This window comes from Archocentrus centrarchus, chromosome 7 (genome assembly GCF_007364275.1).
Source record: "Archocentrus centrarchus isolate MPI-CPG fArcCen1 chromosome 7, fArcCen1, whole genome shotgun sequence".
Lineage (NCBI taxonomy): Eukaryota > Metazoa > Chordata > Actinopteri > Cichliformes > Cichlidae > Archocentrus > Archocentrus centrarchus.
In genome coordinates this window covers 13956307-13984080 of record NC_044352.1, presented here as the reverse complement: position 1 = coordinate 13984080, position 27774 = coordinate 13956307, and the positions used below count along the sequence as shown (strand labels likewise).

At 38.9% G+C, this 27774-nt stretch overlaps 1 protein-coding gene across 1 annotated transcript; it reads left to right on the top strand.

Annotated features, from left to right (window-relative positions):
• Window positions 1-27774, top strand: nup210 (nucleoporin 210). Its single transcript, XM_030734719.1, has 40 exons — window positions 1-597; window positions 1047-1186; window positions 2384-2515; window positions 3316-3412; window positions 3540-3690; window positions 4111-4243; window positions 4476-4634; window positions 5331-5399; window positions 5512-5618; window positions 5831-5971; window positions 6086-6223; window positions 6443-6598; window positions 6943-7141; window positions 7725-7870; window positions 9175-9393; window positions 9545-9718; window positions 10052-10244; window positions 10493-10599; window positions 10850-10954; window positions 11459-11560; window positions 11721-11849; window positions 12091-12218; window positions 12309-12444; window positions 12549-12611; window positions 13371-13550; window positions 13630-13710; window positions 13868-13999; window positions 14253-14411; window positions 14777-14868; window positions 14971-15145; window positions 15819-15994; window positions 18824-19044; window positions 19428-19564; window positions 20312-20426; window positions 21001-21147; window positions 21848-22098; window positions 22217-22421; window positions 23296-23415; window positions 24755-24835; window positions 26471-27774. Exons 1-40 carry the CDS (start codon window positions 437-439, stop codon window positions 26572-26574), a joined length of 5661 nt encoding a protein of 1886 aa, XP_030590579.1. The 5' UTR covers window positions 1-436; the 3' UTR covers window positions 26575-27774.

Below are 27774 nucleotides of genomic sequence, written 5' to 3'. Positions count from 1 at the left end.
GCTCACTGGAAGTCCAATTATTGCTAATGGCGGGTATTGTACGAAACATGCGTATTTTAAGCTATTGTCCGCTTACTGTTAAACAGCGAATTTCAAATTAATAGCTGCTTTGTGTTTTGAAGCCCCTTCGAGGATAAACAAAGCCAAGGAGTCGAACAGAGCGCCGGGGAGGACTTTGCAGCTCTTTTCGTCATGTGGTGGATCTCCGTTAATAACTGATACAAACTGAAACTGTGAGGAAGGCAGCGTGTTTGGCTGAGAAATAGCTTCAGTGTTGGCAATGCTAGCTCACCTAAACGCCTGTCTTAGAGCCATAACCCCAAAACTACTGCAGAAATAGCTAACTTAATGAGACGGAGGAAGTTCAGCTAGTAGGACGGAAACTTGGCGTTCATTCATTAGACCGTTGGTAAATCTCCGCACTTGTGAATCGGAAATGAAAGCGTTGACATTATCAGCGTTGGTGTTGCTGTTGTCATTAACTGTTTATCAGGTTAACTGTAGCTCGAAACTCAATATTCCCAAAGTGTTGCTACCGCTTGCCAGAAGTACAAGAATTAACTTCACACTGGAAACAACTGAAGGCTGCTACAGATGGTGAGTAGACAAATTACAAATGCTTAGCCGAGGGGGGAGCATAGTTGGTGAGGGAGTGTCGTGTTGCATGGTGCCTGAGAGGCCACATGGCCATCTGGGCTGTATGCACTGTGTGTACAGGTAAGGCCGTATTGGACCATAAACGGCTAAACTTTTTGAGCTTAACATGGATTGGCAATGGCTTAATAATGTCCTTTGTCGGCTTTTGAGTTTATCTTTGAATCCAAATTAAAGCTTTTTGTTAATTAAGGAGCTCATAGTGGGTGATGTTGGTGGTTCACTGGGCTAAGTTGCATTTGCAACCATCCCATCAGCGCACAACGGTGGAGGTTTTGACAGTCTCAACAAAAACTAAAAATGTAGAAGCTTTAGAAAAGAAGAATTCACAGATGCTACCGAATAAAATGGCCATTGGTTCAATATAACTTATAGTGGTCCTTGTTCTTCAGGTCCTCCACGAGACCAGAGGTAGCAAGCATCCAGGCTGTGGATGAAGACCTCATCAGAGGTTGCTCCAGGAAAGCTGTTCTCCAGGCGCTTTCCACACAGCCATCCAGACTGACCAGTATTATTCTAGCCGAAGATGTTGGTAAGTACAGCAACAGCCTTTAATCAAGTTCCATAGGAAATTTAAGGCATAAGTCATGCTGAAAAAGATAGAGGTATGAAGAATATGTGACGATCGCTGATCCCTTGCCACTTCTTCATAGCAGTCGTCACTGCAGTTTTGTTAATATTTACATATATTTTTAAACAGCACAAGTCTGGCATGCATGTAGCTGCGATATACGAAAATCACAGTAGATCAGCAGTTTCAGAAATACTCAGACCAGCCTGTCTGGCACCAGCAACCGTGCCACGTTCAAAGTCACTTAAATTCCCCATTCTGATGCTCAGTTTGAACTTCAAACCACGCACCAGGATGGGGAAGTCAGCTATATCTGAATAATAGAACTGAGTGATGACAGCATCTCCCATGTTCAAAAATGGGCTTTGCAGTTCCTTTGGTTAAATTCAAATTGGATAACAGAACTCAACCAGCCTAGAAATCTTGATATTTACAATGTGGTGGCTTGTTTTTAAGTTTTTATTGGTATTGACAGAGGACCCTTTATTCGATACTTTATGGGCGTGTGACCACACATTTTTGCGGTTTCATTTTTACAGCGTCATTCTCATTATGGCCCTCCTGGATATTTAATTGTCTCTGTAGGGTCTGATCATTATTTTATAATCTATCCAACTAATGTCTTATGGTTAGTTTCATACAAATCATGATGTTGCACAACACACTTTCTCCATCCTTCCTTTTTATTTTATTTTTTTTTGCAGTTGTGAAATGCTGTTATCTGTTGCCAGAGGCACTTTGTGTCATTGCTGTGACATGTTTACCCTGCTGCATGCATCTGAAATGTTTTACATAAATAAATCTGTGTATTCCTTTCACACTGCCTGCACTGTTTTAGGTTTACAAAAGCATAATCTAACCTTTCCACTCAAGCAAATGCCCACTAACCAAAAAAGCCACAACATTTGACTTGGCTGATAACAGCGCATACTACAAGGAATAAAGGAATTTTTTTTAGAGCTGTTGCTCTCCGCTCATTTCCATACACTCATGATAAAAGGTTTTAGTCAGGAGGTAGATTTCAGGCTTTGCATATTAGCGAGCGTGGCTGTTTCTTTAAAATTCCCAAAGCATTTGATTCAGTTTGGAGAAAATCCATTTTAACTACTGTCCCTACATACATGTATAATAATGCTTTGGCTCATCATCTTTTTGCAGTTACAGGACAGGTGCTGCGTTGTGACGCTATTGTTGACATCATCAGCGAAATCCAGATAGTGTCCACCACCAGAGAGCTACATCTTGAGGATTCACCACTGGCACTCAGGATTCATGCACTGGACTCTGAAGGTGAAATTAAAAAGGCTTATTATAGGAGAGCATCATTCTAATTTTAGGCTATTGATAAGTAAATAGCTCCTCATATTGTACAATTACTCAGTTCTCAAGTTGTAAAGAGTCCACATTGTTTATTTTGTGCTCTGGAGAGTTTTCAGAGTAATCAGTGTACTGGCTCTAGGTAGTGTTTTCTTTCCCCTCAGGCTACTGCTGTGAGGTGGCTGTTTGTTCTGTGCGACTGGTTCCATTTAGGGCAGGCACACTTAGTTTAATGAGCTGTAGCTACAGCCTGATTCTTTCTGATAGTGGCTTCAGGGTCTGATGTTACGGGTGTTATGCTTTTACTCCAAAGGGTCTGTATATATGCTGTAATTCCTTCTTGGTTTTGATTTGCCTGTCTCAGCTGCTAGTTACAAACAATTGTGATTAGCAGCAGTTTGGAGAAAAAGTTAAAGGGGCAAGTAATGGTTTGGACATGTGCAGAGGAGGAATGGTGGATATATTGGACAAAGAATGGTATATATGGCGCTCCCAGGCAAGACGAAAAGAAGATTCCTGGGTGTAGTGAAGGAGGACATGCAGAGGGTTGGCGTAATAGAGGAAAATGCTAGGGACAGGATGAGCTGGAGGCAGATGATCCATGTGGCAACCCCCTAAAGGAAATAGCCTAAAGAAGAAGGGGAAATAAATAAACCACTAATGACTTTGGCCTTAAAGCACAGGTTGGAAATCCATTGCAGATAATCCTCACGAAGTCTCACACAGCCACGTTTTGTTTTGTGACTTGAAAGAAATCTTTTCTTATATTGCAGGAAACACCTTCAGCACTCTTGCAGGTCTAGTGTTTGACTGGACCTTAGTGAAAGATGTAGATGTGAATGGATTCTCTGACTCTTACAATTCATTACGGTAAGCTTGCTTGTGTTATTACTCTTAACACTCTCCATTGAACTGCATGGGTTATTTGAACTCTGATAGTAAACTTAAATAAACAAAGGTATCTCGCTGATTTCTTTATTTTTATTCTGTATGCAAGGGTACTTAAATTCTCTGAGTCCACATATACCCCTCCTGGATACATATCTGAAATGGAGCGTGTTGGGAAACAGGGTGATATTATTTTGGTATCAGGACTGAAAACAGGACATGCTAAGCTGAAAGCGAAAATACAAGAACAACTTTATAAGGTAAGTTTAAAATCTGGCCTTTTTTTTTTTTTCTCACTTATGTCACCAGTGCAGTCTATTTTGGAAGAAAAAAGAAATCTGAAGAGTAAAGTGAGTTCTGGGAAAATCTGGCCAATTTTTAGTGATATCTCACATTGGCGATGAAGACATCTAAAGACAATAATAGCAATACTTTAGGATGTCAGGGCTGCCGTGACAGTTAAATTGTATTTCTGTCTTGTCAAAAATTTATTTATTTTTTAAGGTGGCGTTTCCTTTTCATTTCACCCACTTTTATTAGGAGTAAATATCCAAATGAGTCTATAAGTAACAAAGAGAGGTTTTTTTGGGTCATATATAAATTCTAAAACTGAACTGGTTTGCTAAGGCGGGAAGCTGAAGTTGTGTTGTGTTGTGTAACCATGGTATCCATGCCCACAGGATGTGGGTGCTGCAGAGGTGAGGCTTCTGATCTTAGAGAACATCCTGCTGAGCCCTGCACATGATGTCTACTTGCTGGCCGGAACTTCGATCAGATACAGAGTCTTGAAGATAAGACAGGGCACGATAACAGGTCTGACTCTGTTTTAATGAAGAGTGAAGTTCTTCATTTTATGTTTACTTAAGCTCATGTGTACTTCCTGAAGGTATATGTCCAAAATTCAGTACTGGTACATGAGTTTAGCTGATATATGAAATGAAAATGTGGTTGAGTCAAAGCTTTGCTCCTCCCTCCCCCAGTTTCAAATTTGTGCATTGGACGGAAATGCCAGCCTTTGAGCTAATTTCTGTGTGTGTTTATCTAGAGCTCTCGATGCCTTGTGATCAGTATGAGCTGCATCTTCAGAACAGTGTTGTCGGCCCTAATGGAAACCCAGATGTTGCTGTAGCCAGTCTGGCTCAGAGCACCTCCACTGTTACAGCAGTTCAGCTGGGACACATCAATGTGGTGTTGGATCATAAGAGTATCCTTCTGACCAGTTGCACCTCCATTATAACAGTTAGTGTAATATAGAGTACTTTGCAAAAGTCTTGAGCCACCCCTGATTTCTTTGTATTTTGATAGTAAAATGGGGATGTAAAATGGTTATTTATTGAAACATGTTCAAGCATAAATGGAAATACAGTGTATAAGGCAAAAACAGAGTAATTCCAATTATAATGAGCTTGACCAACTTTATACTGCGACACAGCGTGAAACCTCTTAGGCAGCTTTCTTGTAATTTCTTTAAATAGTCTTCATCAATAGTTCTCCAGGCTTCTGAGGGACATTCAAAACTCTTTGAATGTTGGCTGCCTTTTGTTCTATTCTCTGTCAACATGATCCCGCGCTGCTTCAGTAATGTTGAGGTCTGGGCTCTGGGGAGGCCAGTCCATGGCTGATGTTTCATTGTGTGCCTTTTTCTAGCCAGGTATGCTTTTGCTGCATTGGTCTGGCTCCTTGGAAGCAAAATATAAAGAAATGAGTGGTGTCTCAAGAGTTGCACAGTACTGTATAACCTAATGTTTACTGGAACATGTATTCTGTTGTTTAATTAACTACAGTGAATAAGAATCTATGCTTTAAAATGCTTTAAGCAGTCATTATACATTTGACAAAAAAAGAGCTGTCTTTGTCAAGATCATTCCTGTCTTAATTTTCCTTAGCAGCATCTGCTTAGGCCTTCGGATGCAAGGAGTGTCTCGCCTACCCAACAGCACCCTATATGTCGTTGAACCGGGCTACTTAGGTCTGTTCCTTTCACTTATCATTAAAAGCCCAATTTAAAAATTCTATCATGTGTATATATATATAATTAGTTTTTTCTGACATTTTTTTTTTTTGTCTGTAATTTGTTTTAGGTTTTAAAATTCACCCAGGAGAGAGTTGGATTCTCGAAACGGGAAGAGTGTATGATATCCACATTGAAGTATTTGATAAATCCAGCAACAAAATTTACCTCTCTGATGTAAGTGCTTCTGTAAAATTTTTTTTTTTTTTTTTTTTTCCATCTGTGCCAATGCTGTGTCTGTTACTAAAGAATTTCAAAGCACTTGTTAAAGTCAGTTAAGTATTCTTTTTTTTGTGTGCGTTGTATTTGCTAGTTGCAGATAAAAATCTAAATTTAGGGAGTATTTTATAAATCTGTGTGTGTGTTTTTTTTTTTTGTTTTTTTTGCAGAATGTCCGTATCGACACTACTTTCCCTTCGGAGTATTTTGAAATCCTCGAATCTTCTTTGAATGGATCCTATCATAATGTCAGAGCACTCAAAGAAGGCCTAACACTCATTGATGCCACCTTAAAAGCTGTTGTGGATGAAGTAAGTTTACATACAGCTGCCTGGATTTCTTATTATTGTAATAATCTGCTCGCCCTTTCCGCCCCTTCACAAAAGAGTACTTGATCGTTTCCTGTGGCATCTGTTCTGTTTCAGCGTGGAAATGTCCATGCTCTCGCCAACCCAGTCAACAATGAACAGGATGTGGAAATCTATAATCCTATAGTGCTTAGTCCCAGTATTCTCACATTTCCATGGCAGCCCAAAGTTGGAGCATATCAGTACACAATAAAGGTAATTATTTCTTATCAGTTTTCTGTCATGGGGGTAGATAATTTGAACATAACAGTCAATAAATTGCTTTTAAGTGTTTACCTTCATTCATACTTTTTGAAAAACCCTAGATCCAGGTTTGTTACCACCAAGTCAGCCTGTGAGATCTAAAATTAACTCATTTCTGCTATTAAAAAAAAAAAAAAAAATGTGATACCTGTTCTCTGGTGCTTGTGACAGGCAACAGGAGGTAGTGGAAATTTTAGCTGGACTTCCTCAAATGCAGCTGTTGCCACAGTGACTGTGAAAGGAGTGATGACCACAGTTAGTGACATTGGCGTCAGTGTGATTTATGCTCATGATCTACGAAACCCACTGCACTTTGGCCAGATGAAGGTAGGTTGATATGCCAAACTGTTACACTGTGACACAACAGAGCTTTTTTTTTTTTTTTTTTTTTTTTTTTTTTTTTTTTTTAAAATAAGCAGGGTTATTAGTCTTTTTCTGTCTATAAGTGCATTATTCTCTAAACATGTTATGTTTTGGTAACAATTTAGTGTCTAAATTTATTTTGCAGCCATAGAAGCCATAAAAATTATATCAGAGCGGAATTTTACTCTTATAACATGAACCCCCCCCCCCCAGTTTTTTTTTTTTTTTTTGTTTGTTTTTTTTTTGTTTGTTTGTTTGTTTTTTAAGCTAACCTCCTTTAACACATTTTGGATCATGCTTTCTTCCAGGTGTATGTTGTTGAGCCTGTAGCAATGGACTTTGCTCCTTGCCCAGTCGAAGCCAGGTTGGGCCTCATACTGGATCTGCCTCTCAGGATTTTTGGCCTGATTGAAGAGGGGGAAAAAGAGCGGGTCATGTTAAGTGACTGTTCCCATTTTGACCTGGTGGTCGAACAGGAGAACCATGGCATCTTCGAACTGCTGGACGGTGAGTCCAAGTGATCTGCCTGGGTTGGACTGTGACACAGTAAATAAGGCACAAAAAAAATCCCATACAAAAATGTAAGCTTTTAGATGGTTTAATAACATCAGATAGTGTTTCATTTCACCTTAATTTTAGAATGACTTTTGATAAAGGCCACTAACCAAGTGATACTCATTCTTGGGACTGATTGATCATTCTGTTTGGTGTCAGTTAATCCAATGCATCCCCCCAGGTTGGGGTTTGCGGGGGCAGATGGACTATGACTGAGAGGTGTTGGTGGAAAATGTATAGTCCGCTTACTTGTGTACTGTTGACCATTGTGTATTGTAGTGGCTGCACCCTTTCTTTTTATTGTATTGTTAGTAGAAACAAAGGCTAGAGAAGAAAAATCTTTATGGATTTCAGACATTTATTCTATATCTGTTTGGTTTTCATTTTGGAATTGTTTTTGCTGATAATCAGGAGTCACACTCTTAGACCCTGCGGAGTGTGAATCCTTTTTTTTTTTTTTTTATAAATTTGTACATACATTTATCGTATTGAATTATGGCTATGGCTTTCTCCAACGCTGTTTTTCCTGATTCAGGGAGGCTGGCTCCAGGCCAGGACCACTGCAGTGGAGTGAGAGCCAAGGCTTTAGCTCCTGGGTATACCGTACTTAGCGTCAGCTACACTCACGGCAATGTTCACCTCAGTGCCAAGATCACCATTGCTGCCTATCTTCCTCTCAGAGTGAGTTTAAAGGTCTTGTCCTTTCAGGACTTGGCTCGTCATGATGCATGAGGCATATCACTTCACCTCATCTGTAAATAATATACATTTCTTAAGGTTTCCATGTCCAATTACTAATGTAATTTTTGGGGCATTTTTAGTTGTTTGTGTGTGACAAATCTTAATGTGTATCAGTGTTTCCCATAGAATTAGATTCTGTTTGTGGCTGGTAGCATTGGGATGTGCACATGTATGTGTAAAGCGCATAAAGGCACACCCCAGTTTCCTTTAATAAATGATGCCATCCATAAGGTGCACCTCTATTTTTTTTTTTTTTTTTTTTTTTTTTTCTTCACTTGTTAAGTACCTCATAATAAATAACTGAACAAAATATTAAGTCACATCTGCAATAAATCTCTTGCCCTGCAGTCAGACAGAATGCAAATCTGATCTGTGAGAGATTTTCAGTAGTAGCAGCTAAATGTCATGGACTGCAACAAAAGTGCACTAGTTTACCAGCCTGCAGTGAAACACAAGATCAGGTGGTTAGCAGCGACTGAATTTTCAAAATAAAAGCAATAACAAATCAATCATCTGACTAATTAAAAATGCTAAAATATATTTAAGCTGCCATTAATAAACCTGGATAGCCTGCTGTCACATCTTTGCATGGGAATGCTCTGTTCATCATGTCACACAAAAATCTTTGCCTTGACTGTGATTTGCTTTTGTTCTTTCACCAAGTGCCAATTAGCACTGATCTTCTGAGGAAACATGTTCATTGAAGCACATTCATGCACATTAATGAATGCAGACTAACCCTACAGAAGTGCAATGATCAGCGAGTGTTACATTTTTCGCCTCTTGGATTTCTTTTGTGAATTTTGATATTGCATTATACACAGTATACTGCTTTGCTTTGGGTTTTTTTTTTGTTGTTGTTGTTTTTGTTTTGTTATTTTTATACACTGGCTCTGAATAAATCTGACAGCTACTGCAGTACAGTAACTGGATGTAACAATGTGACACATCAAATCTTCTCTGCTAAAATATTTAGTCATTTTTTTGAACAACACATACAGTAGCTGTGGTTTTTGTGCATATAACAGTCAAGCTGTCAGTAGCATACAGCACTGTTTGATGCCTCACATGGCACTGATTTCTGTTCTTCAAAATAGTGCACACATGTTTAGTGTTTCTTCACTTGTTTTGCCCTGGTAGCTAAAGTTTGACCCAGTTTTGTTTCGCTGTTGTGTAATACCTTGAAATTTACCTTAAGATCCCCATAGCTAAGTTCTTCTTAACAGCTGAATGTTATCTGGCAGGCAGTTGACCCTGTATCTGTTGCTGTGGTGACTCTGGGCTCATCCAAAGACATGCTGTTTGAGGGTGGGCCACGTCCTTGGGTTTTGGAGCCCTCGAAGTTTTTCTGCAACTTGAGTGCTGAAGATGAGGCCAGCCTGAGTCTTACCCTGATTAGTCCCTTGTCTCACAACTATAATCAGCGCTCGGTCAGAGCAACTTGTCGGGCCTTGGGAGAGCAGGTAGGAGCCTAATTGTATAATGTCTATTAGTTCTATTACCGGTGTGATTACTATTATTGCAAAAACGTTTTTAATAGATTTTTGGGATAACAGAAAATTTTTTAAAATAGAGTTGTTTATCTTTCAACTGAATTTTAATATTGTTGTTCAGGTGTTGGAGGTGATGGTGGGGAATAAAGCCAGTGTGACCAATCCTTATCCTGCTGTGGAGCCAGCAGTAGTCAAGTTTGTGTGCGCTCCTCCATCTCGCCTTACTCTGGTCCCCGTGTATACGAGCCCACAGTTAGACCTGACCTGTCCACTGCTGCAGCAGAATAAACAAGTGGTATGCATGCGGTCTCTCTGAATAGAATTCTTTGCTGTATTTATATGTCAAATGATTTTTTTTTTGTTTTTTAAAGTGGCATTTCTTCTACTGAAATTTATCCATTGATCTTAACACTCTGCCTTAAGAAATGTCATTTTGATGTTTTTAAATATGATAGTCACTTCAAGAATTTTAAAAAAAGGCAACAGCTATCTATATGAAATGGCATTGGAAAATGATAGTTAATTATATTTGTTCAAAAAGAAGTACAGGCTTAGAGCTCTTTTTAGTTTTTCTTTAATGGAAGTAAACTGTTTGAAAAGTACATTCATCCAAACAATGTTCTTCTAGGTACCCGTTTCAAATTACCGCAACCCCATTTTGGATTTAGCTGCTTTTGATCATCAGGGGAGGAAGTTTGACAACTTCAGCTCTCTGAGCATGCTGTGGGAATCAACAAAGGTGTCGCTGGCCAGTATTGAACCCACTATGCCAATGAAGCTTCAGGTGATCAAGGAGGGCAACAAACAGATGAAACTTCACGGTAAAAAAAAAAATCATATTGTGTTTCTTTTAAGATGGGGCTTGAGCTCAGTGTAAGTTTAATATCATGAAATAAAAACAAGGAAAAATGTGATCTTAAGACAGCTGAATGAAATGGTGAATCATCAGTTTACCTATCACCAGCAATATGTTGTTTTTATGTGTTGCTATTATTTATTAGTTGCAAAAAAGACCTTTGCATTGGTGTTCATGCATATACTGGTTGTTTCTTTTTGTAATCTATGACAGGACTTCAGGAAGTTCTTGTCCATCAACAGACTGGCATTGCTGCCATTACAGCAACAGCTCTGGGTTACCAGGTTTCACACCTGGCTGCAGCCAAAGTCCCCAGTCCAGTAAGTGAAAATAGTTGCTCTGCTACCAAGTCATGTCAGGCAGCTTCTCACTTCCTCTTAAAAAGCAGAAGCAGCTCGATAAACATTCCAAAAAAAAATTAAAACTTGCACATCTGTGTACTTTGCATATAATTAATGTGTGGAAAGTTTTCATTTGCTTTCAACAAATGATGTCTGTTGTTATATATTTACATCATACATGTAACCACTTCACTAATCATATTTGAACTTGTCTTCCTCTTCTGGCAAGTATGACCCCATGACTCCTGTCTCAGCCACTCTGGAGCTTCTGCTGGTTGAAGATGTGAAGGTTTCTCCTGACACAGTGACTGTATACAACCACCCAGATGTGCGAGTAAGAGATGGCTTTACTATTCCAGTGGACTGACACATCACTGCGTTATGTCTTTATCTTCACAAGTCTGGACACCAGCACTCTCACTGACTTGTCATGGCTTGTTTTACCGAAACATGTATTTAATATGATCATTTATCATAGGGGATGTTATTTGATCTTTTCACCATTCCACCACTCAGCAGGGCAAAAATATTAATTAATCCCACAGATAACTGCTGAATTAATTCAGATGTTACTTATCACCACAAGCAGTGGAAGCTTGTACCTTTTGCCCTCTTTGCCTCCTTAATCCTGTGTGACATAGAAGCAGGGTTTGGCAGGTGTGGGGGTTAAATAACTGCTGGTGACCTTTTGTTAGGTGATTTTAAAGGGTGGTCAGGGGTCCCCTGATATGTAACAAGCAAGGCCAGTTGCCTGTCAGAAAAACGATAGCGAGCAGAGATGGTGTTCTGAATCCTTTTTGTGATTACTTTTAACAGCTGACTGTGTTTTGTTTTCTAGGTGAATCTGGCCCTGCGAGAGGGTTCAGGGCACTTTTTTGTTAATACCAGCGCTAAAGGGATGGTGAATGTGGTCTTCCAGGAGGCCCAAGGCACTGCTCAGGTAAGAAGGAACATCTGGACTGTCTCTTAGAGGAATGACTTTGGTGGAATGCACATCTGTGATATGGAATGTATAGAATTTCCAACAAAATGTGTGGTTAAATTCTTTGAATAGACTTTATTGCACCATCAACAAAATGTTTTATTTTCTATTTATCCAGGTGTCTCCCATCCATCCAGGCACAGTGAAGGTGATGATTCATGACCTTTGCCTGGCTTTTCCAGCACCCGCCAAAGCCACTGTGCATGTTTCTGACATCCTGGAGGTTTATGTAAGAGTGGTTGACAAGGTCAGTTTCCTGCCTCATCCCGTTGTCTTGGTCTAGGCACTGTTTGACTATAAAATCTCAGTATCACACATCCCTGAAATGCTTCAGTGACTTCTAAGCACTAAATATGGTTATTGTCTTTGAGCACTTCCATTCCAAATTCCAGTGAAAGTCAGCTTGCCTTTAACTAGCATCATTAGGTCTGCCCTTCCTGTGAACCAGAATTATTTCGCCATTAATGGATGCTTTTCATCTCTTACAGGTAGAGATTGGCAAATCCGTGAGAGCTTATGTCAGAGTCTTGGATGATAATAGGAAGCCATTCCCTGCCAGCTATTTCCAATTCATGAATCTTAAACTCAAAGCAGCTTCTGCAATAGTCTCTCTGAAGTAAGTAATATAAAAATGTGTTTTTTACGTTTTTAGAATGGAAGTGTTTCTAAGGTTTTATTTCTTTGTTTCTGAATGTCCCCTCTACAGACCATTAGTGGAGTCTACAGAAAGCGATACTGCTGTTTTCTTGGTGAAAGGTGTTGCTATCGGTCAGACCACTCTGTCAGCTGCTGTTGTGGATAAAAATGGGAGAAAAATTGCTTCAGCACCCCAGCAAATAGAAGTATAATTTTGTGTTTTTGGTATTCAGTTTTGGCTCTTCCATTAGCGGCACACTTTGTACAAAAAATGTGACTTTTTTTTTTTTTTTTTTTTTTTTTCTTCTAGGTATTTCCACCATTCAAACTCATCCCGAGGAAGATGACCCTGTTAGTTGGAGCAATGATGCAGGTACTTGTAATATTAATGCTTGGATGGTGTCTGGAAACAGTTGGCCTCAATTCATTTTGCTATAATAGTTGACCTGCTCTTTAGTTTTTCTCCTGCTGGAGCTCAATGCTGGAACTCTTTGTTAGCTTAATTTCTCATGGTTACTTTCTGACCCTCCCTGTCATTTGCTTCATCTCACGCTCTAATTAGAAAACATTTACCATCTATCCAATTAAGCTTCCTTATTACTGAACATTAAACTCAGTACTTCATGGTTACTAGACATTTTTTTGCTTTGGATCTAGGTTTTTATAGTCTTGAGCATTTTTTTTAAAGTGGGGTGGGGGGCTGCTGCCAAATAGGCATAGTATAATATAAATAAGGAAAAACAGACTTGAATATCAGCATAATAGGTCTACTGTAATACACAAAACATAACAGCTTTCAGCAAATCCATATCCTATGCTCATGACAGCTGTGTCTAAATTGTCAGTTTAGTCAAGATCCCTTGAAGAAAACTACTTTTGGCTGCTCCCTTATTCACATGGGGTCGCCACAGCAGGTCGCTCTGCAGGTTTGATTTGGCAGATTTTAACATCAGATGCTCCTCCTGATACAACCCAAAAGGAATTTGTTTCCCCTCCCAGGAACAAACCAGGAACCTTTTGGTTGTTAGGCCAATGTGTAGACCACCATGCTGTGGAGTCAAGGTCCCTTGAAGTTTTTAAATTTTGTTTTATTTTAAACTAAATTCCTTCTCATTCCTGCTATTATTTACAGATCACGTCTGAAGGTGGCCCTCAACCTCAGTCCAATATCCTGTTTTCCATTTCCAATGAGGAAATAGCTTCTGTTAATGCCATGGGCCATGTCAGAGGTATTGCCATTGGTAATGTTTCTGTCACTGGACTGGTCCAAGCTGTGGATGCGGAGACTGGGAAGCTAGTTGTTGTGTCTCAGGTAAATGTATATCAGTGGTTTTGAACAGTGTAATGCTCGTGTAGATTTTGCACATAAGACAATTGTTTTGTTTTCTCAGGATCAAGTAGAAGTTGAGGTTGTGGTTTTGACTGCCATTCGAATCAGAGCACCTATTACAAGAATGGAGACAGGAGCGCAGGTTTGAACATTTAATACTTCATTCTCTGCAGCCGACTCAAAATCGAATCATTGATTAGAGTCTAAGCACTACTTTTTAGTACTGTAGTAAAATCTAAATGCATAACTGAATAGTGCAATGTTATTTATGTATTCATAAATCTTCTTTCCTTTTCTAGATGCCTGTATATGTGATGGGTCTGACCAATAGTCAAACACCCTTCTCATTTGGCAGTGTACTACCTGGTTTCACCTTCCACTGGTCTACCACTAAGAGAGACATCCTGGATGTCCAGCCAAGACACATCGAGGTACCCTGCACTTCATTTGATATCGGATGCAGTTTCAATTTTTGGCTCCCATCTCCCTTTGATCATTTTTATTAGATTTACTTCAGAACTGCTGTCCCTCCATTTCAATGTGGTTTTATAAACTGGTATCTGCTTTGTCTCTGTTTCCTTGTCAGCCTCTGCTTTGTCTCTGCTTCCTCATCACTGTTGCCTTTTTTATTTGATTTGCTGCTTCTATTTTTGCCATGCCCATAATGGTCCTTGTCTTATCTAGGCTAATGTGGAGCTTCAGTCAGAGCACAACTTTGGCATGAGGGTGACTGGAAGAACACGAGGGCGGACAGGGCTGAAGGTGGTACTCAGAGTTTCTGACCCTAAGGCACAGCAGCTTGTGAACAACCTGCAGGAGCTCAGTGATGAGATCCAGATTCAGGTACAGCACCACGGCTACAGCTCATTTTTTATAGACGTGTAAACAATGCATCTGTCAGTCCATAGAATCAGTACCATAAATACTTTGTATTTAGAGGTTTTAAAAATACCCCTTTTAATGAAGTGCTTTGCATATCTTGACTGTCCCCTTCTGCTTCTTTATAATGGGGAAAACTGGCATTTAAGGCAGCAGAGCGCTGAAATTGCTGAGCTTTTATAAAAATCTGATAACACTGCAGATTATTTGGAGCAGAATGCATCGAACTTCAAGCTGTATTAAACTATGACATGTCACTAGTGCAGAAACATCAAAGAATGATTAAGGCTCTCGCATAATTGGAGTTTCAATATTTTGCTTTGATCAAGGTCTATGACAAGCTGCACATGCTTAATCCTAAAGTAGAAGCTGGGGAGTTATTGATGGCTCCGAACTCCGCTCTTAAACTCCAGACTAACAGGTGAGTTGTAATCACCTGCACAGTGGGTTTTGTCTGTTTATAAAAATGTAGAAAATGTGATTGTGTTTTTTGTTTTTGTTTGTTTTTTTTCTTGTCCAATAGGGATGGTGTGGGTGCTCTCACCTATCGAATGTTGGATGGCCCCGACCAGGTTGTTATTGCTCAAGTAGATGATAAGGGCTTCCTCTTCTCTGGCTCTGTCACTGGCATCTCTTCACTGCTGATCACCTCACAAGAGACTTTTGGTGTCAATCAAACTCTCATCCTTGCTGTGAAGGTCAGTTTAAGAGCTACCACAAGAAAAGTGTTTGAGATTCATGGATTAAACCTGGGATAATGTGGATACTGATTATAAAACACATCTTCTGTCCTTCTGCCAAAAGATGTGCTGTTTGACTGCTTAAACCTTGATTAACCAAAATTAACCAGCTTAATATGCACAGCAGTATGCAGTTAGTTTTTCTGTGATCTAATACTTTTGCTTCATAACGTTGAGGAATTTTGGTACAAGCAAGCTGTGGACCTATATATTTAATTCAATAATATATTGGATAGTTTTAGGTTTTTGTAGTATGGCTTGTATTAAAAAACAGTGTTTTTTTTTTTTTGTTTTTGTTTTTTTTTTCAGTTGTTTGTTCCTGCATTTATTTATTTTTTTAAAATAAAATGATAGCTTATTTTTTTTTCTTCATTAGAGCCTGGCAGGAATACAGGAGAGAGATTTTACTGTCAGATTTCTTTATAGAATCTTTGTAAAATAATTGAGTAGTAACTGTGTGTCATATGCCAAACTGAATGATACGCTGTCTTTATTGTTCTGCCCACTGAGAATTGGCCTATAGTGAAATTGTTATAGCGACTCTGTAACTATGAGCAACAGCACAGGCCTTTGAAGTGGCAGCTGACATCTTGCTGCAGTTACTGATTGAGACACTAATATTATTCTTCAGGTGGTGCCTGTGTCCTATTTGCGCTTCAGTACCAGTCCGGTGCTCTACACAAACACCAAAGAGAACCTGAAGGCTTTCCCCCTGGGAACAGTACTCACCTTTACTGTCCACTTTCATGCCAGCACTGGAGAGGCAATACACAGCTCCAACTCCCACCTCACATTTACCACAAACAGGTCAGTGACTAAGCAAACCTATAAGTTCTTTAACAATTCTCATTATACTTCAGCAATTGCTGCCAATTACTGACATAAATTATGCATTCATAAACTGTGTGACTCACAGATTGAAACATGACTTCTTATTTTTCTGTTTGTTTAATACCCCAAGCTTGAAAAGCCACTTGTCTTCTGTTCTGGGCTTTATTTATAGAGGAAAAAGCAAGGCCTCTCTTTGAGTGGTCATTTTGTGCATCCTCATCCAGCCTTGCTTGAGCTAATATCTCCATTTACTTTTAAACTCTGCAAAACAAATCATGTCAACTCACAAACTTCTTACCCATTTATCAACTTTATTTCCATTAGAAGCAATTTAGCCAACAATTTTCTCAACAGCGTTTTTATATACTTTACTAGTACATATTTGTTCTGTTTGTGCTGTTGGCTGTGAAATGAAAATCATATCGCATTCTCGTAAGGAGTTATAGGTGCATAAATGCAAGAAATTGCCCATTGTAGAATACTGCTAGGTGACTGATAGTAACATGTTACATCATGTATAACTCAGCTTTTGTGTATATAAATGATATCGTTGTGAAATGGAAATAATAAGATGGTTTCATAAGGTGTTGTAGGTGCATAAAGGCAAAGAAAAAGAGGTAATTCAAGCATGTGGTTGTCAGACATAATATATCGTGCATAAATAACATTTTGGGAATTTTTCATGAAATAAAAACTATAATGCTTTAAGGTGTTGCAGGTGCATAAATGCCAAAAATGGGTAATTTTAGCTAGGTGATTGGTGGTTGATAGACAGCATGATTATAACATAATATCTGACATTATCTAATTGTGTTAAAAGTTTACATACACTCATCATAGGCATGAATGTAAAGGTCATTTCTGGTTTTTAATGATTTCTTTGAACTGCTCTTTTTCCAGTGTGGAATGATTGTACAGCATACATCTTTAGTGACTTTAAACAAGCAAGAATTGGATGTACAACTTTGAATATATTTTGCATTTTCTCTAATCCACACAGGGTTAAAAGTACACACACACCTACTAATATTTGGTTAAATGTCCCTTAGCAAGTTGCATCTCAACCAGATGCTTTTGGTAGCCATCAGCAAGCTTTGGGATTGATATTTGTCCACTCCTCTTGCCAGAATTGGTAGTTAATTTAAAATGGTTCGTTTCCCGGTAGGGACCCAGCTTTTAAGTTATCCTCCATTCCAGAACCAGTTTTGATGTGTGTTTGGGATCATTGTCCTATTGTTTGTACCGTAACTGTTTTGCTCTTGATATGAGGTGAAGTTGAAGAATTTTTGAGGTAGTCCTCCTCCTCCTCTATTCTATCCATGTAGTGCAGTGTACCAGTGGCAGCTAAACAGCCTCAGATAGGATGCTACCTCTACCATGCTTGACAGCTGGTACAGTGTTCTTAGGTCTGAAAGCCTCACCTTTACTCTTCCAAACATACCTCTTGTCATTGTGGCTAAATAGTTCTATCTTTGTCTTGTCTGACCATAAAACTTTTCTTCAGAAGGGATTTGGCTTATCCATGTGGGCAGCTGCAAATTTCTGTCGGATGTGAAGGTCTTAGTCAGCACCCGTTCATGGTGATGTAAAACTTGCTTTGCTGTGGCCAGTGGCACTGGTGTTCCAGCAGTTTTCAGTTCCTGAACATCCTAACCAGTTTCCTCTCGTCTGAGGGTGACAGTTTGGGTCTTCTTCCAAACGTTGGCAAAGTGGTGACACACGGCATACTCAGTGCTCTCGGTGAGCAGTGGTGAGTGCCTGGTGGTCTAAGATTGGTCAAACCATGACCGGTGTGTTGGGGGATATGCTAGAACAATTTTGATTCATGGCAGCTCCAACTCACAACCTGGAAAATTTAAAGGACCTGCCACTAAGGTCCTAGTGTGAAAGTGCACTTTTAAATATTGTTACAAGCCACCCCTCAGTGTCATAGAGGTGCTTTGAGTGCAGGTCAAGGAGCAGCAGCTTATTAGCCAGATGGTCGTCATAATGTTTGGCTCAACTGTGTATCTCCTTATACTAACAACATTTTTTTATACTTGGCCTCTCCTGAGATGCGCAGTACTACTCTAGTACCACTCCTGACTCATACTGCGTGCATTAATTTCTGTACAGTTCAACCAGAGCAGTTGAGGTCACAACAATGCTTAGTGGCAGGCTCTATGAGGAGTTAATTGTATTAATTTAGAGGGCTGTTCCTTCAACCTGAGTTTCAGAACAAGTTTTTTTTCGCCTGAGTGAGCAAGGTAAATGAATGTGTTTTGGGCAGAGCAGTGCTGCACTTTCAATGAGGGACTCCCTCACCTTGCTACACAATAAATTGATTCTATTACCTTTTTCCTCCAGGTGCCGACAGGTGATTTTCGGGGAAAAGTATCAAAATTATGATTGTTGGCCTGTGATAAAATTCTACTCACTCCCCAAAGAGCCGATTTTACTCGTATCTGAGGCTGGAGCTATTTGGTCCTATTTCTTTCTAACTTGTTTGATTTGAAGCACACTGAAAAATTGGGACTTTTTTTGTTTTTTGTTTTTTAGAGGAAAGAATGAATAAGCCAGGATTTAGAACCTTTCCAGCTGGAACTAAAAACAGTAATAGTAATAGCTGTAATAGTTGCATGGTTTTTTGTTTTGTTTGTTTTGTTTGGGGGGGGGGGTTAAGTATGTATTGGCCCAGCTCTCAATAACAAAGCCAAATGAAAGGAAATTTATATATACACATTTGTTTGAGCTTTACTTCTGCTCTTTAACAATAACATGTACAAATAATGTCATAATTAAATCTGTATATGTTCTTTTCTTTAGAGATGATCTTGTGCAGGTTGGGGTTGGGCCTAGTAATCACACCCTCACGGTGAGAACTGTCAACGTAGGACTCACCCTTCTTGCGGTTTGGGACAGCGAAAACATGGGCGTGGCAGACTATGTTCCAGTTCCTGTCGAACATGCTATCCATATGGATGAGGCCAACAAACTGGTGGTGGGAGATGTGGTCTGCTTCAGTATCCAGTTAACCAACCCTAGTGGTGAGAGATCTGTGTGTTTAAAATGTCACCAATACTGCGTCATAAAATGACAGTTCTGAAGAAAAAGTAGAGTGAAAAACATTTGGAAAGTTAATAAAATGTTAATAAAAAGCTTTAGTTTTGACACAAGTTGACAATCTAAATAAGTATTATCCATTTTCCCATGTGTTCTGAATCTTTATGCAGTTTCATTTTATTAAATATATATATTAGAAGCATTTTCTTCCACTGTTTTTTATTACATTTCCTTAAGAAGAAAATGTTTTTTTTTTTTTTATCTTAAGTCCACTTAAATGGTTACCCCTTAAGTTATTAATTTATTTTATTAAGTGGAGTGTACATATTTTTTTTAAATGCACAGTATTATCTTGCCTTTCCTGTAGGTGGCCATGGCACTTGGAGCTCCTCTGCAGATGGTGTTCTTCAGGTGGACCCTAAAAGTGGAGCAGCTGTGGCTAGAGACTCTGGGACAGTTACTGTGTACTATGAGATACCTGGTATTTTGAAAACATACAGAGAGGTATGTTATGTGGAGGTGACTTTACTGATGGGCTGTATGAGGCAGATTAAAGTGCAGCCTGGTGTATCTTGTTTAGTCATAGCTTTAATGAATGTGCAATGATAAACAGAATTCTGATTATGCAAGCAGCACCATGTTGATCTGTCTCTGCTCTTGATACCTTTATTTCCCTACTAGTGAATCATATTGCATCAATCCCATGGCCAAATGTCATAACAAGAGTAAAAACAGGTGGATTGCAAAACCATCACCACTTCCACCACACTTAGTTTATGCATAATTTGTGTATGAAATGCTGCTTTTGGGATTCTTGTACACTTTGCATGGAAAGGATCAACTGGCTTTCTGGATGCTACCATTATTTTTTCAGTCATGCTCCTACACACACCCCCACCCCGCCCTGAATGTGACCACAATTTTAAATGAATATTTGCTTTTAGAGCAGTTAAAAATGTTTTTTTTTTTATGTTGGCTATTTATCCTAAACTGAAAAGAGCTCACATGCATTTTAAATTGATCTGAATGAAGATGTTTTTATAAGTGTGAGAAAGTTTTTGACACAAGTGGGTGTAATGTTATATTCAATGCTCAGCTGTATTTTAATGAGTTTTCTTCCCTGGCAGTCTGATGTGATTGATGTAAACAGTTACTAGTGAATGCAAATTTCAATGTGATTATTCCACATACACACTTAAATCTTCCTTGGATTTTCCTTTAGCTGTTGTCTCTTTCTCTGTGGCTCTGTAGGTGGTAGTGGAAACTCCTACACGAACAGCAGCTATGGCACAGGCTACACCTGTTAGGAACGGCAAGGAGACAAAGGTCCTCCTGACAACCAGAGAAAGAGGAACCAACCTCATTGGTATTAAACTCATTTTTAGTTTAAAAAAAAAAAAAAAAAATTGTTTTCTTTCTTGCTGAAACTTAAATGAGAAGGCTGCTGCTACTCATCTGTTTAAAAAATGCAGAAAGCCACAGAAACTGGCGTGTTTAGTGTAGCCAGTCATGCAGACTTGAAATGGGGAAATGTCTAGCCTCATCCTGTTTGCCATTAACACAATATTTAATTCAACACCAGTATAGCTCACCAAAGAAAACTATGGTTAAGTGGTTGTGACCAACTGGTAAATTCTGAGTCACTTTTTCCCCTCCTTTACTTATTTTTATAGATTAAACAAAATACAGCACATTTATTTGTGTGTTTTACAAAGAGTTGTTAAGAGGCTGGCTGTTTCACCCAGTGAAAGCGTTAGAGTGCAGATATGAAAGCTGTATAAATCAACTCTATCCAAGAAAGGGGTTAAGCAGATCAAAACTTTGTTTTTGTTCTTATTCCGAGTCCGAGTCATATATTTTAAATGAGGTTTCATTTTATTCTTTTTTTAAAATTTGTTTAATAACAAAAATTTCTTGTTCCATTGTGCTCATCACTGCAGGAACCTGTTCCTCTAACCAGATTGAAGCCATTTCACAGCTGCAGCCAGAAACATCTGTAACCTGCCGTCTCAGCTTTACCAGCGATACTGTTGATTTCTCTGCTAATGATGTCTTTAAAACACACGTCAGCTTTGACGCCAGCATTGGTAAGAGACCAATCTAAATCAGAGCAGAGCAGGGGAAGCAGTGGGGGTCCTTTAAAGTGATGTACAGGCTGTGATGTACTGGTTAAATACATTTAACAAATTTGGTTACTGCGCTGCATCCTATCTCGTGTGCATGCTTTGATATTCACATCGGTTTCAGGTATTTTATACACACACACAAAAAGTACAAATTAAAAGCACCTCTTTTTGTTTGTGTGTGTGTGCTCTGCGAAAGGGGGCAGGGAATATTGTTTACAAGGTATAATCAATACCTGCATTCCCCATAGAATGAATTTAGCAGGGGCTATAAAAGGTGTCCGGGTGATGTATTGAACCCAGTAGACTCCCTGGTGCCTGAAATCACTGATCTAATTGTGTTTGGGATTTTGGGACTTCTCCCCAGTTGATGGCTTATCTCCGAAGGGATCCACAGTGTGTGTATAAGGTTGTAACCAGTCAGCTAAATTTGAATGATTTGGTAATGGAACCATATGATTATGAAATGACCCTTTCTGAGGTATTCAGAGGTTAAATCTGAGGGGAAACTGCATATTTCTTGCAGGTGCTTGGCACCTTTTTTGTAACCAAATTAATATCAGTGGTCACATGCATGGTGGCATTCATGGTCAGGCCTCGTTCCAAATGCGCACATTAGTAATTTATTTGTAACTCTCACCTTTACTTCCGTCCAATGCCCCAGGCCTCTATACATGCTCCATGACCTTGCGGCCCATGACTGACCAACAGACCCGCGTGCTCAGCATATCCATGACCAACCTGCTGGTGAAGGCAGGCCTGGAGGACAGTGCCTTCTCTGGGGTGCAAGTCAGTGCCAGATTGCCAATAGAGCCAGGCCTCTACTCAGACCAGACTGAGCTGTTGCTCTCAAACTTGCACCCATCTGCTGAAATCACAGTCTATGGCCCTCCTGCAGCCCTGTCCAATGTAGAGGTTGGTAAAATGTCTTTTTGTTTGTTTAAATCTACTATAATAATGTCATTATCCATGTTTTAGTAAACTTTCTAAGACATTAAATTTAGATGCATGCAACACTTTGTGATCTCTTCAGGTGGCATCTACTTCTCCCACCATTGTTGTCCAAGAGAAGGAGGTACACCGTGGCTTCCCCAGTTTCTCAAAGTACACAGTCAGTGCTGTGGACCCCCAGGCAGCAGTTTCTGCTTCCATTTCCATAAGCAGCACCTCCTATGAGCAGAGTCTTGTCATCCCAGTCACTTTGATTCACGTAACTGATCCCAATGCTGCAATTCATGGTAAGATATTATCAGTGCAAATGAGACTGTGCTAAGCCTAAAGCCAGCGAGATCATGTTACTTTAAATGTACTTTTATGTGTAATGTCACAGGAAAGTTAGCTGGGTTGTTTCAAAATTTATTGCTTTTTTTTTTTTTTTTTTTTTTTTTTTAATAAATTTAAAGTTGCTTATAATTGTAATTTATTCACATTGCTTAGTCTTAGAATATTTAGAAGATGCATTATTGTTTTATTCATTCGTTGTCCAAACACCTGTTGTTGTTGTTGTTGTTGTTGTTGTTGTTGTTGTTGTTGTTGTTGTTGTTGTTGTTGTAAGGCAGCAATAGATAGTCAAATACTACAAAAGATAACTTAATGCTAACACTTAAGCTTTGATGATGCTAATTTGTGTTCAGATCAGGTTTTCAAAATGGCATTATCTGGGATATCTTCAACTTTGCATTAAAAATGCACTGAATGAATGACATAATTGTCATAAACATTCATAGACACAGGCGTCATTATGTGATTATGGCAGTCATGTCAGTGTTTATATACATATCTTCAAGGACAGTGCTTAACAAATTCTTCCATCAGTTGTACAGAAATTAACAGACACAAAAATGCAGCCGTAATGTATAAACGTTTGTGTTGTAGTAATTAGCTGTTTATATGAATTAGATTATTTTACTGTTCAGTAATCAGTGACGATCACAGATTCAGTTCAACCATCTGTAGGAAATGAGAACACTGACATGGCATATTTTAGTAACCATCTTTTTATTCAGTTACAACAACATCGTTATCCTTTCTGCCAGCTAATATTGTGTCCTGAGTTGCATGTTTTCAGCATTTCAAATAGGCTTGTTATCTCGTCCACCTCTCTCTCAACAGCTGCTGCTCCAGTTGGTTACATGGAGGGGGGCCACTCCTTTCACAGCTTCATAAACTCCTACCAGATGATGTTCTGCACCCTGTTCGCTCTGCTGGCTGGTACAGCTATCATCATAATTGGTGAGTCGCCTTATTTCTGTTGGAATAACTATGCTTTAGATGACTGGAGGACCTGTTAGATCAGTTGTTTAAATAACTGGATTATTTTGTGCGATAACCAGTAACACTTGTGCACTGGTTTTGTTTTAGTTTCTGTTTGTCTGGTTTCTGTTTCACCATGTCACAGCCTGCCATCTAAATTTTTCTTGTGCAACTGGAGTGTATCGGGATTTTACTTTTTGACAGTTGTGCACAGACCAGGCCAAGTATTTGGACAGTTACACTTTTTCGTTGTTGTTTTTTTAAGCTCAGTGCACATTGACTCACACAAAATAAACATTGCAACAAAATATTAGAAATATTTAGTATTATTAATAAATTATTGTGGTGGAAATGCAGCCTGTGCAAAACACAGACTATGGGCTCAAAAGTGATTGCTCAGATATGTGTGTCAATCAAAATCTCATATTCAGTTTATTGTGGAAAAACCCTCAGCTTCAGCTTGTTGTGAGGTCACCCTGCTTTGAGTCAGCTCTTTATTTATGAAAAAGCACCATGGAGGGGTTTAATAGTAATTGGTGAATCAAAAATATTTTAACTACTCCATCTAGAAAGCTCTTTGGACATTTCTTCATTCAGCGATCCTAAATGTACATCCAACGCAACCAAGTAGTTTTGATTTGACTGAATCACAGCACACAGAATGCTCCTGTATACCTCTGCAGCCATCCTGTTGCTTCTGTCAGCAGTGAAATCAATAAGTCAGCCATAACTGATGTACCACCTTCTTTGACAGATGAGGTGCCATGCTTTGAGCTCTACACTACATTCTCTTTCTATCATTTTGATATAGGTTGATTTTTTTTTTTTTTCCCAAATCTGGCTTTTCTGTTTTTGAGGCTTACCAGCATTTTGAGGGTAAGGTCATGAAGCTGTACTATGATGACTGACAGGGAAACGGGTTGTGACTGGTAGAGCAGTCTCTAAAATAATTTGTCCTAACCATGTAAAGTGCATTCTGGTCATCAGCTCTTGATTGTCAATCAACTTTGAGCCACAAGTCTTCTGTGTAAGGACAAATGCTGGAACAACATAACCAATTACTGGAATAGCCATTAAAGCTAATTACATGTTTTATAAATAAAAATGAATTAATCTAACATTGCAGTACACTGATGCATCGTCTTTTGTTTGTCTGATGGATAGAAACAAGTTCCTTCAAAGTGAAGTGCTCCTTTACCTTGACAGTCTGATCATTAACAAAGTGCTTGAAGTTCTGGTGCTATGATTTGTGCCTTCTAAGAGGTTTTTATACTGAGCTTCACAAACGCTAATGTTTTTAAATGTGTCCTCCCTGCAGTCCTCCACTCTGTGTTCACTCCAAGGGAACAAACGTATCATCCTGCTTTCATCCAGAGGACACCACCACCACCAGTCTCAGGTAGGGCAGTGTCACTGACTTTAACCACACAGGTATTTGTAAATACCCGTGTACACAGCTTGATCTAAAAGTTGAGACTGCCCAAAAAGCAGAAACATGATCTAATTTGAATTTGGCTACCGTCCCCCTCAAAGCAGCCCCCTTATGCAGCTTTATGCAACTCCCCACCTTACCTAAAGTTGGCATCTTAGCCTGGGGGATACATTTACCCCTGTGAATTTATATGAAAACAGAAAGCATACTTTTGGTTGAGTTGCTGACCTGATGGAGTGTGTGGACTCTTCCACTGTTGTTTGGGGTCTGGGTCATAGCCGTATACAGACGTTTGAGCTTGATGTTTGTTGGATGTCTATGGTTAAAAAACACATGACACAGAGGTTCTAATGGTGATTGTGCAGAATTTCATGTATTATTGTGCATGCAATGCTGCACAGTCATGCATTTTCTTTTTTCTTTTTTTTTTTTTTTTGGTTGTTTTTGTTCGTTTGTTTTTTTTTTTTGTTTTCGGGTTTTTTTTTTTTTTTGTTTTTTTGCTTCAAGTGGTGAAAAACATTTGTTTCCATCTTAAGCAAAAACAGTTTACTTGGATATTTTGCAAAGTACTGTGCTTTGTTTGTTTGAGGAGCCTCTTGTATACTAAACTACCATCTGACCACAGCTCTTGCTCTCAGATGTGCCCGGGTCATTATTACATGCATTAGGGAGTATATATGTGTGGTGTTGTTATTACCAATGACATTGCAATATGACACTTTCAATTCTGACGGCGGGCTAGTAAAGATCTGTTCCCGACAGGCTAGCTTGGCGTGCTAGCAGTCGCCGGAAACTCTTCATAGTGAACTTGAGATTTTGTTGCCACAAACGCAGAGTCGAGCCCCGGCCATTTGGGCGGCGCCTATAATGTGGTTGGTCACTTTGATGGATAGTTCAGGTTACTGCGTTGGACCAAGTTATACCGTGGCAGCAACATAAGAGCTGTTTTAAACCGGATTTGCTCACAATCTAGAGAATCAAGTTTCCAGAATTAACTATCAGTAGTTGTTTTCTGTCAAGTGACTTATTGCATGATATCATCTTTTTAATGTGATTAAAAAATGTGTGTGTGTGTATGTATGTATGTATTTGTATAAATATGTATGCCAGTATTAATGTGCTGAAAATCTTGAAAGTGGACCTTGAAAGTGCTTAAACAGTGCTTGAATTAAACCCTGGAAAAAGTGTGTGAACCCTGATCCCGTAGTGAGACATCAAAACGAATGCTACTCTGAGAACTTAATCATTCATCACGCCAGACGGTTCAACTAAGAATCAATTAGAAAACACAAAAAAGATGCTACCTCATCAGGTATAAAGATCATTTGTATGTAAAGCCAAGTAAAAATCTTCTACAGATTCATTTATCATAAAGGAAGCTGCAGTGATATATATAAGATATGTTACTGCATCAAATTAATCAATTGACTTCAAAACCAAGTAGTGTTTTCTTGTCACTGTGTATTATTTGTCTAAATGTAGAGTAACTTCTAGCAAGCATTCCACTTACTTCTGGTTTGTGGATCACACAGCAGTGAAATTCTGCTGTGGATGCTTTGTTTACTGTTCAACATTTTAATTTTATTTTATTTTATATTTCAGGTTTAGACTCACCCATAGCAAATTCCTTCAACCGCACGTTGCCAGGGACCACCCTAAACAGCAGCCCCAGGTACCGTCTCTATTCCCCAGACTACAAGTCCTGATGAAGCCGGCTGCTTGGTCTGTTCCTCAAAATGGAAAAAAAAAAAAAAAAATGAAAAAAAAAAATGAAAAAACACCCCAGGCCGTTAAAGTGTAGAGAATGTGCCTCTGTCCCTCAGGATGAATGCTGTGGGATGTGACAGCAACATCTCTGTACCTTTTTGTTTTCAAATGTTGGTACAGATGCATAAATAGATGATGCAAGATAATTATAGGGCTATTTTCCAGTTGTCTGTGTGTTTGCTTTTGTGTGTGGAGGTAAATATAAATTATGTGTGCGCACAGCTATACATATACTGTACGTTTTTTTGTTTTTGTTTTTTTTTTTTGTGTGGTTTGCTATGAATAGTTTTTATACAAAACCACTTCATTGACTGACACCTAGTCCTTAAAAACCTCTAGTTTATGCTTGTCAAAATGTCTTCTCGTTTGCTTGGCTACTCAAATTTGACATGTGACTCAGGATAAACCACATTCTTGAAAGACAGAAAACAAATGTTAGCTTGAAATTATTTATTTTTATGAGCAGACGTAGTTCTCTGTGATTTTTGTAGCTTATACATTTTGGAAAAGGTGCCATCCACTGAAACCGTCCTCAAAGATAATGAACCCTTTAAATGTGCATAATCCTAATCGTGAAAAAGTTGGAATACTTCTGTTTAAGGGCATTTCGGGGGGAGAGTTTGATTTTTTTTTTTTCCCGTTTTTCAATATTGCTGGGGTTTTTTTTGTTTGTTTTTTGAGCCATAATGCATCTAGCTCCTGTCTAATTCATTAATGTGAAATAACAACAAAATGTGAACTGTCTGTTCAGTTTTTATCCCAGTGGGGCTTCGTTGCAAAAGCACTCAAATGTGACCAGGTCTCATTTCTGAAAATGTAATGCTTCTGTTTGTTCTTACTGCCCACATATCCTGAAAGAGATTACTGTAGCATTGTTGAATTACCTGAACATTGTGTGATTTTTCTTTTAAATGCCATATTTTTGTATATGAAGAAAAAGTATTGGCAAGGAATTGTATTTATGCTAGCCAGTCTGTTTCAGATTCATGCCTTACCGTCACATCTGTACTGCATTCAGCACACAATGCAGATACAAGTTTGCTCGTGTGAATATGCTCTTGCCTTTGCTGATTAAAGTTTTTACTTATGTTCATTGTTGTCAGAATTATTCATCAAAAACTTTTTATGAATTTGTCTTC